General features: G+C 46.5%; 1 protein-coding gene across 6 annotated transcripts in view; it reads left to right on the forward strand.

Annotated features, from left to right (window-relative positions):
- The first annotated feature begins 10066 nt into the window (after positions 1 to 10066).
- The window catches only part of rapgef1b (Rap guanine nucleotide exchange factor (GEF) 1b), a 41362-nt gene continuing 29851 nt past the window's right edge, over positions 10067 to 21577 (forward strand). For all 6 annotated transcript variants that reach the window (XM_072661662.1, XM_072661666.1, XM_072661663.1 and 3 more), the window contains exon 1: positions 10067 to 10287. In XM_072661662.1, coding sequence (XP_072517763.1) covers positions 10260 to 10287 — 28 coding nt within the window. In that variant the 5' untranslated portion in view covers positions 10067 to 10259. The remainder of the gene's footprint in view (positions 10288 to 21577) is intronic.

A 21577-nucleotide genomic window follows, 5' to 3' on the forward strand; every position in this document is an offset into this window, starting at 1 on the left:
TCGGCGTAACAGTGCTAAGAGAATCCATGAGAGGATATCACTTTACCAAGAGAGTGAGTGTAGAGTGAGAAAAGAGGAGGGCCAAGAACCGAGCCTTGTGGAACGCCAGTGGAGAGACTACAAGCAGCGGTCGGTCCCCCTGCCATGAGCGTCCCTGCAGGTACGATGCAAACTATCTCCATGCAGAGCCGGTAATTCCAAGGCCAGCAGGGATAGACAGGAGGATTTTGTGGTCCACTGTGTCAAAAGCTGCGGAGAGGTCAAGAAGGATCATGCATGGAGCTTCTCAGTAACTGCAATGAGAGCAGTTTCAGTAGAGTGTGCAGCTTTGAAGCCAGACTGGTTAGGGTCCTGAAGATTGTTCAGGGTGAGAAAGAGAGACAGTTGGTTGTAGACGGAACGTTCGAGAATCTTTGAGAGAAAAGAGAGAAGAGAGATAGGTCTGTAGTTGTCGATGTCCAAGTTGTCCAGAGTTTCTTTAGGATGGGCACGACTCTGGCAGACTTGAAGGCCGATGGTACATGACCTGACAACAAAGAGCTGTTTATGACAAAGGAGATGAAAGGAAGGAGGTTTGGAGCGATTGTCTGGAACAGAGGAGATGGAACAGGGTCTAGTGGACAGGTGGTGGGATTATTGGAGGTGAGAAGATGTAGGGGGTCATCTGTGGAAAGAGGAGAGAAGCAGGTCAGAGAAGAGAGAGGAGGAGGAGGGCAGTGCCTAGAGAGGGGGGTAGAGGTAGGGGGGAAAGATTGGCGGTGTGGTGAGGTAGGGGTCAGTATTGTTGAGGTGTGGTGAGGTAGGGGTCAGTAATGTTGAGGTGTGGTGAGGTAGGGGTCAGTATTGTTGAGGTGTGGTGAGGTAGGGGTCAGTATTGTTGAGGTGTGGTGAGGTAGGGGTCAGTATTGTTGAGGTGTGGTGGGGTAGGGGTCAGTATTGCTGAGGTGTGGTGAGGTAGGGGTCAGTAATGTTGAGGTGTGGTGAGGTAGGGGTCAGTATTGTTGAGGTGTGGTGAGGTAGGGGTCAGTATTGTTGAGGTGTGGTGGGGTAGGGGTCAGTATTGCTGAGGTGTGGTGAGGTAGGGGTCAGTAATGTTGAGGTGTGGTGAGGTAGGGGTCAGTATTGTTGAGGTGTGGTGGGGTAGGGGTCAGTATTATTGAAGTGTGGTGTGGTATGGGGTCAGTATTGTTGAGGTGTGGTGAGGTATGGGGTCAGTATTGTTGAGGTGTGGTGAGGTAGTGGTCAGTATTGTTGAGGTGTGGTGAAGTAAGGGTCAGTATTGTTGAGGTGTGGTGAGGTAGGGGTCAGTATTATTGAGGTGTGGTGAGGTATGGGGTCAGTATTGTTGAGGTGTGGTGGGGTAGGGGTCAGTATTATTGAGGTGTGGTGAGGTAGTGGTCAGTATTATTGAGGTGTGGTGGGGTAGGGGTCAGTATTATTGAGGTGTGGTGAGGTATGGGGTCAGTATTGTTGAGGTGTGGTGAGGTATGGGTCAGTATTGTTGAGGTGTGGTGAGGTAGGGGTCAGTATTGTTGAGGTGTGGTGAGGTATGGGGTCAGTATTGTTGAGGTGTGGTGAGGTATGGGTCAGTATTGTTGAGGTGTGGTGAGGTAGGGGTCAGTAATGTTGAGGTGTGGGAGAGTGGAGAAAGATTCAGGAGGAGGAAGAGTGGTCAGGACAGTTGAGGCGAAAGCTGAGGGGGAAACAGAGTGAAGATTGCGGTGAAGAGCGGTGGAAGAGCTTGCAGAAGTGGTGGTTGAAGGAGCAGAGAGGGGGAGTGAGAAGGAGAGAAAGTGGTGATCAGAGAAGTCCAAAGGAGTTACAGCCACATCCAGAGCAGGGACAGGTCTGCTGAAGATCAGGTCCAGAGTGTTCCCTGCTCTGTGTGCTGGTGCAGACTGGTTGAACGTGAGATCAAAAGAGGATAGGATTGGGAGAAGGCATGAAGACTGGAGTTTCTCTGATGGAAGGTTGAAGTCGCCGAGTAGAATAAGTGGGGCGTCTACAGGGAGTCCACTCAAGAGAACATCCAGTTCATCAACAAAACTGCCCAAAGGACCAGGAGGATGATATATTGTTGAGGTGTGGTGAGGTAGGGGTCAGTAATGTTGAGGTGTGGTGAGGTAGGGGTCAGTAATGTTGAGGTGTGGTGAGGCTGGGGCCCATATTGTTGAGGTGTGGTGAGGTAGGGGTCAGTATTGTTGAGATGTGGTGAGGTAGGGGTCAGTATTATTGAGGTGTGGTGAGGTAGGGGTCAGTAATGTTGAGGTGTTGTAAGGTAGGGGTCAGTAAAATTGAGGTGTGGTGAGGTAGGGGTCAGTAAAATTGAGATGTGGTGAGATATGGGGTCAGTAAAGTTGAGATGTGGTGAGATATGGGGTCAGTAAAGTTGAGCTGTGGTGAGGTAGGGGTCAGTAATGTTGAGGTGTGGTGAGGCTGGGGCCCATATTGTTGAGGTGTGGTAAGGTAGGGGTCAGTATTGTTGAGATGTGGTGAGGTAGGGGTCAGTATTGTTGAGGTGTGGTAAGGTAGGGGTCAGTATTGTTGAGGTGTGGTGAGGTAGGGGTCAGTAATGTTGAGGTGTGGTGAGGTAGGGGTCAGTAATGTTGAGGTGTGGTGAGGTAGGGGTCAGTAATGTTGAGGTGTGGTGAGGCTGGGGCCCATATTGTTGAGGTGTGGTAAGGTAGGGGTCAGTATTGTTGAGGTGTGGTGAGGTAGGGGTCAGTATTGTTGAGGTTTGGTAAGGTAGGGGTCAGTAAAGTTGAGGTGTGGTGAGGTAGGGGTCAGTAAAATTGAGATGTGGTGAGATATGGGGTCAGTAAAGTTGAGGTGTGGTGAGGTAGGGGTCAGTATTGTTGAGCTGTGGTGAGGTAGGGGTCAGTAGAATTGAGATGTGGTGAGGTATGGGGTCAGTAATGTCGAGGAGTGGTGAGGTAGGAGTCAATAATGTCATGGTTAGGTGAGGTAAGGGTCAGTAAAGTGAGGTGTGGTGAGGTAGGGGTCAGTATTGTTGAGATGTGGTGAGGTAGGGGTCAGTAATGTTGAGGTGTGGTGAGATATGGGGTCAGTAATGTTGAGGTGTGGTGGGGTAGGGGTCAGTATTGTTGAGGTGTGGTGGGGTAGGGGTCAGTATTATTGAGGTGTGGTGAGGTAGGGGTCAGTAAAGTTGAGGTGTGGTGAGGTAGGGGTCAGTATTGTTGAGCTGTGGTGAGGTAGGGGTCAGTAGAATTGAGATATGGTGAGGTATGGGGTCAGTAATGTCGAGGTGTGGTGAGGTAGGAGTCAATAATGTCATGGTGAGGTGAGGTAAGGGTCAGTAAAGTGAGGTGTGGTGAGGTAGGGGTCAGTAATGTTGAGGTGTGGTGAGGTAGGGGTCAGTATTGTTGAGGTGTGGTGAGGTAGGGGTCAGTATTGTTGAGGTGGGGTAGGGGTCAGTATTGTTGAGGTGTGGTGAGGTATGGGGTCAGTATTGTTGAGGTGTGGTGAGGTATGGGGTCAGTATTGTTGAGGTGTGGTGAGGTAGAGGTCAGTAAAGTTGAGATGTGGTGAGGTAGGGGTCAGTATTGTTGAGGTGTGGTGAGGTAGTGGTCAGTGATGTAGGGCTGTGGTTGGGCAGTGTTATACGGTTGTGTGTTTATATGGGGTTAATATGGTATGTCGGTCAGAGCTGGACTGGCCACTGCAGTGCTGCCAAGCTGCTCTGGCTAAAAAATGACCGGTAGCCTCGATCTGACAGCAAAGGGATGGAAAAGAGGAATTAATCTCCAAAAACACACTCAATACACTCTGAGATCAGCAGCACTGCACTGGGCCGAACAATACACCCTCCTCACACACTGTGTGTGTGTGTGTGTGTGTGTGTGTGTGTGTGTGTGTGTCACATACAGAGAGGGCACTTCAGTCTGCATTAGAAAGTAATCTGTTACCCAGCCACACACTTGTCCATCAGCTACAGGAGTGCGGGACGTAGTGCACACACACATTGACTGTTTATGTATATTTGTGTGTGTGTGTGTGTGTGTGTGTGTGTGTGTGTGTAATGTCAGGGTTAACACCCCTCTCTCTGCTATGCCTTATTCTTACTCTGCATTTTGAGCTACAGCAGAACTAGACGAGTGTTCTCTAAAGAAAATGCAGTGATTGCACAGCTTAAGCAAGTCCCAGGTGGTTGTGATGGCGTTGCTAGGTGGTTTCTGTAGGGTTGCTAGGCAATTGCTATGCTGTTGCTAAGCACTTGCTTTGGTGTTGCTATAAAAATAAACAAAGCGGCTTAAGAAATTCCCAGGTGCTTCCTAGGATGTTGCCAGGTGCTTTCCGAGAGGTTGCTATGCTGTTGCTAAGCAGTTGCTATGGTGTTGCAGGTGGTTGCTGTGATGGAAAGTGACACTCTAGGAAGCTCCTGCTGTGCAGTCATTGCATTTTCTTCATAGCAATCACCTGCAACAGCATAGCAACCGCCTAGCAACAGCATAGCAACCGCCTAGCAACCCCACAGAAACCACCTAGCAACACCCTAGCAACCCCCTGGGAATTGCTTAAGATGCGCAGTCACTGCATTTTCTTCATAGCAATCACCTTCAACTCCATAGCAACTGCCTAGCAACAGCATAGCAACCGCCTAGCAACCCCACAGAAACCACCTAGCAACACCCTAGCAAGCACCTGGGAATTGTTTAAGCCGTGCAATCACTGTGCAATCACTGCACATTCCACATGGGGCCTGTATGGGTAGCAGAACCAAGAAAGATTTGTCTTAGGGTTCCACATACGGATGCCCACCCGGGACAGTGATGGGACCAGGACGGGTTATACATGGGCCCCACCCGGGTTGTACACATGTACAAACCCACTAAAAGCCCATGCCCACCTAGAACCCACTTAGCCTACGTTCCACCCGCGTGAGCCCCACATGAGCACGTTAGCATGTTGCTGGATATAGAGAGAGATGCATAGAGTGGGCGAGAGACATATAAATAGAGAGAGAGAGAGAGAGTAAAGGGTGAGGATACAGTGTGAGGCGCCGTATGAATGTGAATGAGCGAGAGCTATTAGCTATTCCGTTTGATTGGTGGATATGCTGCATATATTTAAAACAGCGCTTACATACATTCACACACTCACACCTCACATTCCTCACACACACACACACACACACTTCCCCGTCTTTCATCTCAGACATACAGTGCTGGTTCACTCCTACAAACAGCTGATCCAACACTGCACTGATTTTACTATATTTTATATATATATGTGTATGTGTGTGTGTGTGTGTGTGTGTGTGTGTGTGTGTGTGTGTGTGGTTTCAAGGGCACTGATTCCTCCACTTAAGCCCATTAAAATTCTATAATGATGAATTTAACCTTGACAAGACTTTGCAAACTAGCCTTAATGTTAAAGTAGCACACGAGCTAACGGCGCTACCCCACACGGGCTACCCCGGCCCGGCGTCATTCCCACTCCGGGCCGGATCGCTGCTACTGCACTGCGGAGCTTTGGTGGAGCTGCAGGAGAACCCCTCCCCAGAACCGTGTAAGTCTTAGTGCCGTAGCTTTAGCCCCGTTAGCTTCTGGGTCTCTCAGCTTGTCCAGAAATGCATGTGTACAGCTGTCTGTCCATGAGGGGAAGCTCAACAGCGCAATTTGTATTTACAGCAGTGGAGGAAAAGTGTACAGCTGTAGGGGGAGCCCAGGAGCAAAACGCTCTACGCATTGCTGTGAGGATTTGATTGCATTCAGCGACAAGAGCGTTAGTAAGGTCAGGATGGGTGGAACGATTCAAATTCTGACTATTGTTTTATGACTGTGGTTTTGGTTCTGAGCATTATGGGTATTTATTCATCTTTTTTTTTTAAGTCGGTTATGGGACTCACTTCACCTCCACTATATCACCTGTGTCTACAATGAGCCTGATTCAACTTACCAAGAGGTTTAGGTTTAGCTCTCTCTCTCTCTCTCTCTCTCTCTCTCTCTTTCTAAATGTCAGCTTTTCATCCACCTCTACTTCCACCCGTCTCCACTGGACTGTAGGCCGGCCGGTCACTGTAAAGGCAGCTCCTGCCCCCTGGGTGGAGTTCACCTTTTATTAGAGATTAATTCATATTTAATATCAGCTCTGTTCAGAGAGAGAGAGAGAGAGAGAGAGAGAGAGAGAGAGGTAAGAGCACAGTGCCTCTGCAGGAGAGAACCACATTGTAAACAGTTACACTTGGGTCAGTGTGTGTGTGTGTGTGTGTGTGTGTGTGTGTGAGGGAGAGAGAGAGAGAGAGAGAGGGAGAGAGACCTGTGCATGCTCATAAATATGAATGTGTGTCAGTGCACTTTCGTAAAGAGCAAACGAATCTTCCTCTACCTGTCCTGTCTCCTCCCCCGTGTGTGTGTGTGTGTGTGTGTGTGTTGACGGTAGAGAGACTTGGAGAATAATTCCATGTGGAGCCCAGATACTGAGGAAAGGTCATGCCTTTTGCCCCCCCGGCCCCCTTCTCCCTCTCTCTCTCTCTCTCTCTCTCACTGTCTCACTCTCTCACTGTCTCACTCTCTTCAAATTACTACATCATATGAATCGACTGAACTTTGGCAGTGAGAATCGACAGAAATGATGTGAGTCGAATCATATTCCTCAAACTACACCGTTAAATGTATCAACTCAGTTTGGGAGTCAAATTCATTCATTCAAGCTATTTTTGTGTCAGTGAATCAAAATGACCGAGTCAAATCAATCGACTCGCACTACTAAGTCAAAAGAATTAAACGAAATGAATTGACTTAAATCGCTCAGTCAAATGAATCAACTCAAATCACTAAGTCAAATCAATCGACTCGCACTACTCAGTCAAAATAATTACCTCAAATGAATCAAATGAAATTACTTGATTTAAATGAATCGACTGCGACTAATTTACGGCGTCAAATTAATTGAGACATCTTACTGGGTCAAATCAATCGACTCACACTACTTAGTCACATTAATGAACTTAAATGAATCGACTCAGATCACACAGTCAAATGAATTGACTCAATCACTAAGTCAAATTAATCGACTCGCACTACTCGGTCAAATGAATTAACTTAAATGAATCGACTCAAATCATTCAGTCAAATGAATTGAATTACACCACTCAGTCAAACCAATCGACTCACACTATTAAGTCAAATTAATAAACCTAAATGAATCGACTCAAAACACTCAGTCAAATTAATTGACTCAAATCACTAAGTCAAATGAATCGACTCGCACTTGTCAGTCAAATTAATTAACGTAAATGAATTGACTCAAATCACTCTGTCATATGAATCGACCCCCACCCACTCAATTAAATGAATTGACTCAAATCACTCAGTCAAATTAATTGAATTACACCACTCAGTCAAACCAATCGACTCACACTATTAAGTCAAATTAATGAACCTAAATGAATCGACTCAAAACACTCAGTCAAATTAATTGACTCAAATCACTAAGTCAAATGAATCGACTCGCACTTGTCAGTCAAATTAATTAACGTAAATGAATTGACTCAAATCACTCTGTCATATGAATCGACCCCCACCCACTCAATTAAATGAATTGACTCAAATCATTCAGTCAAATGAATTGAATTACACCACTCAGTCAAACCAATCGACTCACACTATTAAGTCAAATTAATGAACCTAAATGAATCGACTCAAAACACTCTGTCATATGAATCGACCCCTACCCACTCAATTAAACGAATCGACTCAAATCACTCAGTCAAATGAATCGACCCAAACCACTCCATTAAATGAATCTCAACTTTATCAGTAATAATGAATCGACAGAAGTTATGTATGAGTCAAATTGTTTTCCTCAAACACACAGTTAGATGAATCAACTCAGTTTGGGAGTCAAATGAATTCATTCAAGCTTTTTTGACACAGATTACTTCAAGTAATTATTCAAGTCACACTACTGTAGTCAAATGATTCAGTCAAATGAATCCCTTAAATGAGTGGACTCACATCACTCAATTCACTGACTCGGAGTCCTCTTTACCCCGTTACCTAAGGCTGCACACACAGTGTTCGCACACCACCTAGTGGACAGTCTCGGCACTGCAGCTCTACAGTACAGCGGACCAGGGCCTGAGCCAGGAAACGCATACGGCCCAGCCTGGTCATGTGATCGCAGGTACACCTTCATTACAGTCCAGGTCCACAGTTGCCAATAGAATAGGACTACCTGGAGCAAATGCCATGCCTAATGCCAGGTGTGGGCTATAGAGGGGTGTAAAGCCCCCCAGCACTGAGCTGTGAATGCAATGACGGTACAGTTACTCCAGGTGTCCCAATACTTTTGTCCTTATATATATATACACACACACACACACACACACCGTTCATGACGCCATCTCAGTAACGACCAGAAATAGTTGACCTATCTTTTAATGGTCGTGCAGTAAAAGTTCAAAGTCTGCAAAGGTCCAAGAGTCCAGCTCCAGCACAAACACGCTGAAAGAGGACCGTAGTGAAAGCATCTCCACCCCATCAGGCCAGTAACCCCCCCCCCCCCCCCCCTTTATGAGCTTTTACACAGCGGGTGTGTCTAACTGAGAAACGCTGCGGCAGACACTCGGGAGGAGTGGTAGTAAGAGGACACGGCCGCTCGGGGGCGCTTTAGACCCAACAGTGCGCGTAGACTAGAGCGAATTTGCATATATTTGCATCTGGCCAATTGCAAACGCGTTTGGAACGAAGCCCCTCCCATTTCATTTAAATTGTTTTATATTTTAGTACTTAAAACCTCAAATGTGTGCTTATATTGTTTCGTGGCATATTTTATATTTGTTTTCGTAAATTATTGATATTTTTAAAGCACTACAATTTACATCGGCACAATAATAATAAAAATAATAATAACAAAAACATTATTATTATTAAAAACATGTAATATTTATTGTTTAATATTTATTATATTTATATTTACTACTATTTAGTATTTATTATGTTTATTATTAATTATTAATACTACTACTACTGATAATAATAATAATAATAATAATAATTTAATAATAATAATTTAAATTATCAATAATTTACGAAAACAATTTTAAATTATTATTATTATTGTTATTATTAACATTATTAACAACAACAACAATAATAATGTACGGTTGTTCATTCGCAGACAAGAGGAACAACTGGCCGTGTCTCAAATAGCTCCCTGCTACCTATATAGGGCACTACAGTTACACTACAGACGCAATGGCTTCTACTAGATCTTCAATATTCAGGATTCAGCAGCAGTTGGGTCATCAGATGTCTCGCACTTCTGCTCTCGACCGGCCGAGTCTCGTATATCCAGAATAATTCTGTGGATATTAGCTGTGGAGGGTTGATTCCAGCCGACAGGCGGCGCTGCTCTGGCCGGGAATCTCGCTCCGCTGGCACCGCTGGCATCAGACGGGACTCCGCCAGCGAGTCACCAGCAGAGATGGGGAAAGTGATTCAGTGAACTGAACCGATTCGCTGATCAGAAATCAAGTCGGCGCACTGTTGGCTACCTTTGATTCAGCGACCGAATCAGGAATCAACAGGAGCGATCAGAGGGGGTTATTAAAGCGGTGGTTTTCCAGTTAAATCTCATATTTATTCTATATTGCTACTTGCACATTTTATTTAATTACATTATGTAAAAAATACATCTATATTAATTCAATTAATATTTCATGTATTTGTGTATTTTTTCATTTTTGTAAATGCGTTGTTTGGACTTTTTCTACTTGATATGCTTGGTTGTTAGTTTCTATCTCTTTTGTACATATTGTAAAATAAATAAACAAATAAATGTAAATAAATAAATATATTTTAATGTATTTACATTTATTCAGGCCGGACGGATGGGAGTGTTATGAGGGTTGAAAAGTCCGCCAAAATGTCCAAAATTCGCCATTTGTGTTTGAGCAAATTTCTATTCTGCATCAGAATAAAAAAATCAAATTCATATTACAGCAATTAACTGATGCCCTCGTGAGTCGGTTCGATCGATCGATCGATCGGAAAGAGCCGATTCCAAACAAACCGAATGATTCACTCGCGAGTTCGGACATCGGCAGTCGCACAGCTCCAGCTCTCGCCGTGTCTCCAGCATGAGCCCGACGGACTGGCTCTCCGGATCCGCCTGAGTGGGATATTTCCCGTGAGCCCAGTCCGACGCATCGATTCGGTTCCGATGTTCGGCTGACGAAGTGAACGGGCCGCGTTTTTAGTGTTCGAGGAGGACCCGAGCGCCAGGCAGCGACCATGTCGGGGAAAATAGAGAGCAAACACGGTGAGTTGAGCCCGGCTGGCCCGCTTCTTCTCTGGCCGAGACGGGGGGCCCCGGCCGCGGCTCCGGCTCCGGCTCGGGGGACACGTAGGCCCGGTCGAGGGAGGTCGGGGGGCTGTTTTGTCAGGCTTTCGCACATTTCCGCCGTATTTTCTGCCACTGTTACCTCAGGGTTTGGGTGTAGCTGCGGGGTAGAGGCTGTTGGTCGGTCCCAGCCTGAAGAAAGGGAGTCTGTTTTGAGGGGCGAAAAGCCGTTAGCTTGCGGCTAACGCTCGTCTCCTCCGCGCCTCCGCGCCTCCGCGCAGCTGTTTCCGCGGATAAATTTGGGGTTTATAGGTTTAATTTCCTAAAAATAGAGAATTTGAGGAGGGTGTGAGGAGAAATGTGCGGCTGAGGGACGGCGGAGAAGCTCCACACCGCTGCTGTTGTCAATCTCAGTCGGACGGCTGGAGGTTGAGGTTGGGGAGCAGATGGGGAGCTGGTTCTGGGAGTCGGTTCTTCTGGCGATTCCTGTCATTTCCCCTCATTAGTTTCCCCTCATTCCCTCACTTGGACCTCCAAACCCCAGCTGAGGTCTCCCAGCTCCCCTGCAGGTGTGTGTTATTATTTTCAGGAGGACCTTGGTCTCCTGGGCTGGCTGGTGGTGGTCTCCATATGGAGACTTCTGCTTCTTCTAGCCATCCATCCGTCCATCCGTCCATCCGTCCATTCATTCTGTCCATCTTCTGGCTTTCCTCACGCTTGGTTCTTCTCACGGTCACGGCTTCTCTGTGGAACCAGCCGAGCAAAGCCGTGGGTTGGAGGTTGAGCTTCATCTCTCACTCAAAGACCTGGTGCTATTATTTTGGACAGACTGTGAGAAGAACCAAGCATGAGGAAAGCCAGAAGATGGACAGAATGAATGGACGGATGGATGGATGGCTAGAAGAAGCAGAAGTCTCCATATGGAGACCACCACCAGCCAGCCCAGGAGACCAAGGTCCTCCTGAAAATAATAACACACACCTGCAGGTGAGCTGGGAGACCTCAGCTGGGGTTTGGAGGTCCAAGTGAGGGAATGAGGGGAAACTAATGAGGGGAAATGACAGGAATCGCCAGAAGAACCGACTCCCAGAACCAGCTCCCCATCTGCTCCCCAACCTCAACCTCCCCATCTGCTCCCCAACCTCTTCAGAATGGGTTTGGGAAGTAGAAATAGGTAAGTGAAGCCAGGGATGTCTACAACCCAAATATAGCCACACCATCCAAACCCCTCAGCGAGCCTACACACGTCTTCAGGGGTTTATGTGAGGTCATGGCTATAGTAAAATGGTCCTTTTGGGACTAACAACGAGGCTCAGGCCGAAAGCCTGGACCCAGCGCCTCCATAAGTGGTCTTCTGACTTTCTGAGAGACGTCCTAAGTTCTTCACACCAAGCCACTCTGGAAGACCTTCTGGTGCGATTAATCTGTGGGATTCCCAGTTAATAGTTCGTTCAAGCAAGTACATGCTGTGAACCATTGTTTCTGAAGAAGCAGGCCTCAGACGCCGAACATGTCGTGGCCGGTCGGCGATGTTACAGTGTGGATGGGATCCGTCAAGGCTTTTATGGATCTTCAATCCAGCTCGAGGTCCTTGAATGACCTCCCAGTCTTGCTTTACGAATTCGCTCCATTTCCAGGGCCGACGGCGAGCCTCGTCGCACAGGTGCTGTTTACCTTTCACGTTCAGCGTGACTCCTTTCCGACGTGTTGTCCATGACGAGTCTGGTCTGGAATGTGCAGCGGTGATCGGTTGGGCAATTCGGGACTCTTCTTTCATTCTGAGGTTTTCGTTACGGCACCTGGAGAAGAAGGTGGATTCGGTCTAGTTGCTGGCGTCGCGATCTCTTGCCGAAATCTAGACCAACGTCCATACTATCGACTGTATCGTCTACAGGATTACCGCGGTTCTGCTGTGCGTCGAGAGAATATTCAGTGTGGCAAAACAAAAACGACGTACACTGCATGTCCAAATGTTTGTGGACACCCCTACTAATGAATGCGTTGTTGAGCTTCTTTTAATTTGCACCCATTGCTGACACACTATGCCTAACACCAGGTGTGGGCTAGAGGGGTATAAAGACCCCCCCCCACCCACCCACCCAAACATTGTGAGAACCTCTGGAATGTCCTCTGGAATGATAGTGGTGCGCTATCCTGTATTTCTGGGACGAGTTGGGTGTGATCATCCATTAGTCGATCCATCCTTCCCAGTAGAAAGCCCAGTAGAGGCAGTTACTCCAACATAAGCAGGTGTCCCAATACTTTTGTCAATATAGTGTTTGTGTGCCGAGAGTCGCACACCACCCCCCACCCCCCAAACGCTCTGCTGACTCAGTAACTACAGAGCTCCAGACCTGCTGCCTTGCGAGATATCGCAGATATCCAACAGGTTTATTATCAGGACCTGTCGGCGACTCTAAATGTGGTCGTGTGGAAAGTGTTGGGACTCGTAGCGGCTTCCTCCTGGCGAAAGGCCGTGTCATTCGTGACCCCTTGTGGCTGATCAGACGCGTAGTGTGCAAACCAACACCCACCGAAAGGTTCTCCATTACAAGACACCAGGTCGTTTAGCCTAAAGGGTGCAACAGTCTGATGTCTCAGAAAGCTGCATAGCGTTAACCTGGCATACTGTGCAGGTGTCCCAATACTTTTGTCCATTTATTGTGCATGGGTGTATATCGGTTTTTCGGTTCGGTTCAAACGGTCAGTTGCATTTTTTTCCAGATCCAGATACTATCCAGAGTCTGTGGCTCACAGTTGTGAAGATCTCGGTCAGAATCGTCCAGACGTGGACCTGCGCTCGCCTCTATTCGCCTCCTGAAGCGTGTGAATTCCTCCAGCGCCGCTGAAGGAGAAGAATGCGAGTCCTGGGGCTGTTTTCAGAGGAACTACACCTCGGAAATTCTTTCGTTTTCTTTTTTTAAGACCCGCTGCACTTTTGAAGAAACGGGACGCGGGAGGGAGCGTGCCGTCACGGCTGTGTTTTGGTTCAGTGTCCTGTTGCTTTTCAGTCGAATTTTTTTTAAGCTAATTTGAGACTTTCTTAACGAAGAACCCAACAAGAATAGCCTTTATCCGCCCAACCTCCAGATGCAGCGTTTGGTTTTCTGATCTTCCTGGGTTCCTTTCTTCAGTATCTCTCCAACGGTGGTTCGTTAAAGGTGCCTGTGTGCGAGTGGTCAGTGCTGGCAACCAAGACAACAGCTAATGCTGGCTGAGCTTTAGTCTGAAATTGGGGTAGAACTGTACATGGCGAATAGGGGGGCCTGAGAAGGGCCTTTAAAGACCCCCGTGTGAGGTTGTAGGAGTGGGCAGCGCGGGGCTTCGTCTCATCGCTGCTGTTCAGCACCCTTAGTGTGTCTGTTCTTTCAGAGAGAGAGAGAGAGAGTGTGTGTATGTGGTGTGTGTGTGTATGTGGTGTGTGTCATTGATTGGTTGCTCTTGCCCCAGGACAGGGCACTGAGTGGGCTTACAACAACTGTGGGGGGGGGGGGGATCTGTGGCGGACACATTACTGGTGTTTGCACTGACGTCACCTTCTGCATCACTGTGCTTCTCCATTGCTATGGATACGGTGTCCCGACATCGTCCCGTCAGTGTCATTCATCCAACCAGAAACATCACCTCATCACCTGCCTGTCTCTCTCTCTCTCTCTCTTGCGCTCTCTCTCTTGCTCTCTCGCTCTCATTTCTCTCTCTCAGTTCAGTTCAGGTTGGATTTTTCATAAATATCAGAATATTAATGACAGAAATAATAATAATAACAATAATAGAAGATGAATAAGACCCTATTTAGGTGCAGTCAGTATTTACAGTCTCATTCACACTTGTTTTATGGGGTGGGTGGGGTTAAGTAGGGGGTGGGTGGCGTACACGTGATGGGCGTTGCTCTCTCCTTCATCCCTCTCTGTCTCTTAAACAAAACCCGGAAGCTGATTGGACCTCCCTGAACTTCCCCGCTGCAGTGAGAAAATGTGTTTGTGTGTGTGTGTGTGTGTGTGTGTGTGTGTGTGTGTGTGTGTGTGTGTGTGTGTGTGTGTGTTTATACAGTGAGACCCTTCATTTGCTGACTCTCCAGTTATTAGAGCTCTAGCTGATGGTTTTTAGCTCTGGGTCATTTCACAGATGTTCATGATGGACTTGTACTTGAGCCTGGCTCCCCCTTCAGTTGAGGGCCGCTGTACACATGCATTTCTGGACGAGCTGAGAGAAGCTCCAGAAGCTTGATCTAATGTGACTCTATGGGTTCTGCAGCGTTACACAGCAGCAGTTCTGGAGAGAGGTTCTCCTCCTCCTGCAGCTCCACCAAACACCAGAGCTCCACAGTGCAGGAGCAGCAGCGCTCTGGCCCGGAGTGGGAATGACGGAGACGCCGCTCTCCCCCCTGTTCCGGTCAGTGGAGCTTCAGCGTGATCCAGAAGCTGTTCAGGACTGTGGAGGCTGCGGGTCTCTCAGCTTACTGTTCACAGAGAGGATGTGTCTGTGTGGGTGTCAGACACGGCACTTCAGTTTGAGTGCTCTTGAGACTCACACAGTGTGTGTGTGAGTGTGTGTGTGTGTGTGTGTGTGTGTGTGTGTGTGTGTGTGTGTGTGTGTGTGAGTGTGTGATGGAGAGAGAGCGGCAGACAGACTCGTTTGAGTGAATGGCGGAATGTTGTTCTGGGGGGTCTTTAGGAATTGGGTCAGTGTTTACATTTGAGTGTGTGTGTGTGAGGGGGAGAGAGAGAGAGAGTGTGTGTGTGTGTGTGTGTGTGTGTGTGACAGCTCCTTCTGAAAGCCAGTTCACATTGGCAGGTTCGATCCCATTAAACCCAACGCTGCTTTGGTTGGTCTGTAAGGGTGTCTAACGGTCTTCGGACCTGGACCGGAGACCCGTCTCTTTAACTGCACCTGGCTCTCGGGTATCAGCCCTGACTCAGCACTGACTTTGGGCAGTATTGGAACGGTGGACTAGGAGTGGACCAATGACCCGGTGCTGTCGGTCACTCTGGACAAAAGGGTCTGCTCAGGGTAAACAAATGAGAACCCCGGTGTGTCGAGACCGGTGGGTCCAGCCGTGCTCGCGAACAAGCTCTGGTGTGGTCTAATCAAACTACAGGGACCAAACATCCCTTACTGTGCTGCGATTGGCCGGAGGTTTGGTTTTGTTGCGTCTGATTGGTCCGCGTCAGGGTATGTTATCCCTTACTGTACTTGTTGCTCCATGATTGATCACGGTTATGATTGATCACAAGCTGTGATGTCTCTCTATATGCGCTGTGATTGGCTGTAAGAGTGGCGTAGTGGTGTCTGATTGGTCAGAAATTAAGTGCATTAGCCACTCTCTGGCTCTCTGATTTACTGGGGTGTCTGATTGATTGGTTAGACATGGGCTTTTTTTTTATTGCTCACAGTGCTGTGCTTAGCTTGAGGGGTGGTGCTGTGGTCTGATTGGTCAGATTTTTTAATGTTATGACTTACTGTGCCGTGATTGGCTGGAAGAGTGGTGTAGCGGTCTTTGATTGAGTGTTGGGGCAGTTTATTCCGTACTGTGCCGTGATTGATTGATTGGCTGTAGTATTGGTAGTGTGGTGTCTTATTGGTCAGAGTTTGGATATGATAGCCCCTGCTCTGCTGTGATTGGTTGGAGGTTTGGTGTGGTGTTGTGTGGTCAGTGTTAAGCTGTGTTTTCCATTGCTGTGCTGCGATTGGCTCTGGGATAGATGGTGTGGTGTCAGAGTGGTGTTTGATGTTGTGGCATGTGTGTGATTGGTCAGATTTTGGTTGTGTGTGTGTGTGTGTGTGTGTGTGTGTGTGTGTGTGTGTGTGTGTGTGTGTGTGTGTTTCTGGGCTCTCAGTTTAGATCTATAAACTGTAATTTGGGGTTTCTGAGACCAACACTGTACTTTTCCTCTCGGAATGAAAAGCATCTTCTTACTATACTGAGCTACAATAATTAGACGGTGTGTGTGTGTGAGAAAGCATGGGGCGGAGCTGTGTGTGTGTGTGTGTGTGTGTGTGTGTGTGTGTGTGTGTGTGTGTGTGTGTGTGTGTGTAGGATGGCTTACAGAGTTCTAGGAGTTTTCCCATCATTTAGAAGACTGAATTAGGAGGAAGAACACAGGAGTGGATGGATGGATGGATGGATGGATGGATGGATGGATGGATGGATGGATGCATGGGTGGATTGTTAGCAGATTAATCTCCTGGTTTGAGAAGCTTAATCTGAGATTTTGCAACACATACACACACACACACACACACACACACATGCCTTTAAGGGATGTGCTGGCTTTCTGTTGTGCTAATTAGTTTCAGGTCTGTGTGTGTGTGTGTGTGTGTGTGTGTGTGTGTGTGTTGTAAGCTCTGTCGTTCCCTCTCGCAAACGTCACACTTTCGGTCCCGGCTGTTCCGGACAGGGACTGTCCCGTTCCCGGCGCCGCTCTCCGAGTAATCAGGACGTTGTGTCGCGGGTTCCCTTCCCGCGTGTATTCTTAGAGTCCGGCACACGCTGCAGGCCTGAGTCACTCGAGGTCATGGGACTGAAGCGTTAATGACTAACATCACACCCAATGAGTGATGCTCCAGATCTGGACGCTTGTCTCGACCTTCTCCGGACAAACTGGACCTGCTTTCTGCCTCAGCCGTGATCCGCCTCCTCCTTCTACAGCCACCTGCGAGCTTTGAGGAAAAGGCGGTCATGTCCGGTCCACGATCATTTCCGACACCAGGTGTCTTGTTTGAGATGTACTGAAGCTGACCCACTTGGACCAGAACCTCGTAGGCTTGGGGACTGACTCTGGATACAGATGGGGAATGTAGGCTGGAGAAACCAGCCGTCCGCAGAGGAGGCCGACCCTGACCCAGGTCAGGAAATCCAACAGGATGCAGGTAAAAAAAGAATAAGGAGAAAGGAGAATTACGATGACCGCAGTTGAGAAGCTGTTTCAGGGATCTAACGCAGCTGGAAGCTTGGGATACTTTTAAAGCGCTTGTTCGTTTATTTTCGGGGGTCTTTACTCTTGGCTGGCTTAAGTGGTCTTACTTTAATCTTTTGCAGTCTTTGGATTGTTTTAAATGTACTTACGTTCTTCAAGAAGGGTCTTTAGGTAGTTTTAAGTGGTCATATGTTCATCCTGAGCAGTCTATGGGTAGTTTGATGTGGTCATATGTTCAACCTCAGCAGTCGTTTGGTAGTTTTACGTGGTCCTGTGTTCATCTTAAGCAGTCTTTGGGTAGTTTTATGTGGTCATATGTTCATCCTGAGCAGTCTTTTGGTAGTTTAAATGGACGTGTTCATCGTGAGCAGTCTTTTGGTAGTTTTACGTGGTCATATGTTCATCCTGAGCAGTCTTTTGGTAGTTTTACGTGGTCATATGTTCATCCTGAGCAGTCTTTGGGTAGTTTTACGTGGTCCTGTGTTCATCCTGAGCAGTCTTTGGGTAGTTTTACGTGGTCATGTGTTCATCCTGAGCAGTCTTTGGGTAGTTTTAAATGGACGTGGTTATCCTGAGCAGTCTATGGATAATTTTAGGTGGTCATGTGTTCATCCTGAGTAGTCTTTGGGTAGTTTTACGTGGTCATATGTTCATCATAAGCAGTCTTTGGGTAGTTTTATGTGGTCATATGTTTATTTTGAGCAGTCTTTGGGTAGTTTTAAATGGACATGGTTATCCTGAGCAGTCTTTGGGTAGTTTTACGTGGTCATATGTTCATTTTGAACAGTCTTTGGGTAGTTTTACGTGGTCAGGTGTTCATCCTGAGCAGTCTTTTGGTAGTTTTCCGTGGTCAGGTGTTTATCCTGAGCAGTCTTTGGGTAGTTTTACGTGGTCACGTAGTCTTTGGGTAATAAATGAATCGTTCGTATGTTCATCCTGAGCAGTCTTTGGGTAGTTTTACGTGGTCCTGTGTTCATCTTAAGCAGTCTTTGGGTAGTTTTAAATGGACGTGTTCATCCTGAGCAGTCTTTGGGTAGTTTTACGTGGTCATGTGTTCATCCTGAGCAGTCTTTGGGTAGTTTTACGTGGTCCTGTGTTCATCTTAAGCAGTCTTTGGGTAGTTTTAAATGGACATGTTCATCCTGAGCAGTCTTTGGGTAGTTTTACGTGGTCATGTGTTCATCCTGAGCAGTCTTTGGGTAGTTTTACGTGGTCATGTGTTCATCCTGAGCAGTCTTTGGGTAGTTTTACGTGGTCCTGTGTTCATCTTGAGCAGTCTTTGGGTAGTTTTACGTGGGCATATGTTCATCCTGAGCAGTCTTTGGGTAGTTTTACGTGGTCAGGTGTTCATCCTGAGCAGTCTTTGGGTAGTTTTACGTGGTCAGGTGTTCATCCTGAGCAGTCTTTGGGTAGTTTTACGTGGTCAGGTGTTCATCCTGAGCAGTCTTTGGGTAGTTTTACGTGGTCAGGTGTTCATCCTGAGCAGTCTTTGGGTAGTTTTACGTGATCAGGTGTTCATCCTGAGCAGTCTATGGATAATTTTAGGTGGTCATGTGTTCATCCTGAGTAGTCTTTGGGTAATTTGAAGTGGACATTCTCATCTTGAACAGTCTTTTGGTAGTTTTACGTGATCATATGTTCATCGTGAGCAGTCTTTTGGTAGTTTTAGGTAGTCATGTGTTCTTCTTGAGCCGTCTTTAGGTAACTTTAAATGGTCGTATGTTCATCCTTAGCAGTCTTTGGGTAGTTTTACGTGGTCAGGTGTTCATCATAAGCAGTCTTTGGGTAGTTTTATGTGGTCATATGTTTATTTTGAGCAGTCTTTGGGTAGTTTTAAATGGACATGGTTATCCTGAGCAGTCTTTTGGTAGTTTTACGTGGTCAGGTGTTTATCCTGAGCAGTCTTTGGGTAGTTTTACGTGGTCACGTAGTCTTTGGGTAATAAATGAATCGTTTAGATCAATCGACTAATCAACAAAAAAGATTTGTGATGTGAAATGGTCGTTGGTGGCAGCCCTAATGCCCAGAAAAGCAGAGTGTGATGTGATGTGTTTTCAGTTGTTCCTTCAGTTTCAGCTGTTTCAGGTCGGACTGACCTCACTGCTCTCCGCCGAGTTCACGTCAGCAGAAATTGCACACGTTCGTCTCCGTGTTTGCTTTGTGTATTTTAAGGGAAGCGAGGGGAGTTTAAGTTGGGGACATTCCTGACCGAGCGTTTTCAGGAGTGTGGCTTTTGTCTAAGTGTTCATTTACCCCAGTCAAACTGAGGGCAGGCCCAGCTCGAGGGAAATGTGCTCAGAGGCTAGAAAGCAGGGTCTAGGGACTCGGTAGCAGCTCCAGGACCAGTGTTAATTAGTGCGGTTGGTGGCAAGGCAGCCGATCAGTACAGAGCTCAATAACATACACTCTGTGGCCAAATGTTTGTGGACACCCCTAAATGCTGCTTTTAAGTTGCACCCTTTGCTCAGCTTGTCTATATAGCCAATAGAATAGGTCACTCTCTGGAGCATCATGCTGCCTAATGCCAGGCGTGGGCTGTAGGGGTATGAAGGGTATGAAGGGGTATGAGGGGTATGAAGCCCCCCAGCATTGAGTTGTGGAGCGGTGGAGGAACTGGAGTGTTTTGGGATGAGTCGGGGATCAGGCCTCCAACATACCGGCACCACTACGGCCTTACAGCAGGGTTGCAGAATCTAGTAGAAGGTCTGCTCTGGAAGTAACAACAGCAGGATGAAACAGCAGAAATGAGCAGGTGTCCCAATACTTTTGTCTGTGTAGTGTCTCTGCAGCCCCCTCCCCGTCCCCATCCCCATCCATAAGTATGGTGTTGATGTAGGAGATCAGATGCAGTAGGGGCCTGTGTGAGAATATATGGGGGGGTAGGTGGGGGGTTGTTACCGTGGTAACTCTGATAACCAAGACCAGGTACAGGGCTACTCTGTGAACGTATGACCCCCTTATAAGGTGGCTCGAGTGCTTGGACCCCCCAGGACTTTTGTGAGTGGCAGGTGTGGACAAGGCCTGTAGGTGTGTGGCTCTGTCTTTGTGTCGTGTGTGAGCTTGTGCAAGAGTGTGTGTGTGTGTGTGTGTGTGTGTGTGTGTGTGTGTGTGTGTGTGTGTGTGTGTGTGTGTGTGAGGGATAACTAGTGTTTTTGTAATAGAGCGGCTAATCCGACTTCATCCCTTCCATCATTTCATAATGCCGTGGCGCTGTGTGTTGCTGTAATGCTGTGTTTACCCAACAGTCTTTCTTCTCCTGCTGAACCTCCGTCACCATCTCCTATAAACCCCCCCACATCCACCTGCCCTCACCCCAACCCCCCCAAACCTGGAGAACCCAGCCACACACACACGCACTGCCCTAACACAGCCGACCCAGCACGGCAAGGGCTTGGTGATCAACTGATGAGCTAGACCTGTCGTAAAGGCTTCTTATTTTATTCGTCGGAGCGTTTCAAAATAAAAGTCACAAAAATAAACGAACAAACAGACTATATCAAAATAAAAGTCACTAATACAAACGAACAAACAGACTATATCAAAATAAGTCACTAATACAAACGAACAAACAGACTATATCAAAATAAAAGTCACTAATACAAACGAACAAACAGACTATATCAAAATAAGTCACTAATACAAACGAACAAACAGACTATATCAAAATAAGTCACTAATACAAACGAACAAACAGACTATATCAAAATAAGTCACTAATACAAACGAACAAACAGACTATATCAAAATAAAAGTCACAAAAATAAACGAACAGACTATATCAAAATAAAAGTCACAAAAATAAACTAACAAGCAGACTATATCAGAATAAGTCACTAATACAAACGAACAAACAGACTATATCAAAATAAAAGTCACAAAAATAAACGAACAAACAGACTATATCAAAATAAAAGTCACTAATACAAACAGACTATATCAAAATAAGTCACTAATACAAACGAACAAACAGACTATATCAAAATAAGTCACTAATACAAACGAACAAACAGACTATATCAAAATAAAAGTCACTAATACAAACGAACAAACAGACTATATCAAAATAAAAGTCACTAATACAAACAAACAGACTATATCAAAATAAGTCACTAATACAAACGAACAAACAGACTATATCAAAATAAAAGTCACTAATACAAACGAACAAACAGACTATCAAAATAAGTCACAAAAATAAACGAACAAACAGACTATATCAAAATAAAAGTCACTAATACAAACAGACTATATCAAAATAAGTCACTAATACAAACGAACAAACAGACTATATCAAAATAAGTCACTAATACAAACGAACAAACAGACTATATCAAAATAAAAGTCACTAATAC

The sequence above is a fragment of the Salminus brasiliensis genome, chromosome 18, assembly GCF_030463535.1.
Source record: "Salminus brasiliensis chromosome 18, fSalBra1.hap2, whole genome shotgun sequence".
In the NCBI taxonomy this organism is placed as follows: Eukaryota; Metazoa; Chordata; class Actinopteri; order Characiformes; family Bryconidae; genus Salminus; species Salminus brasiliensis.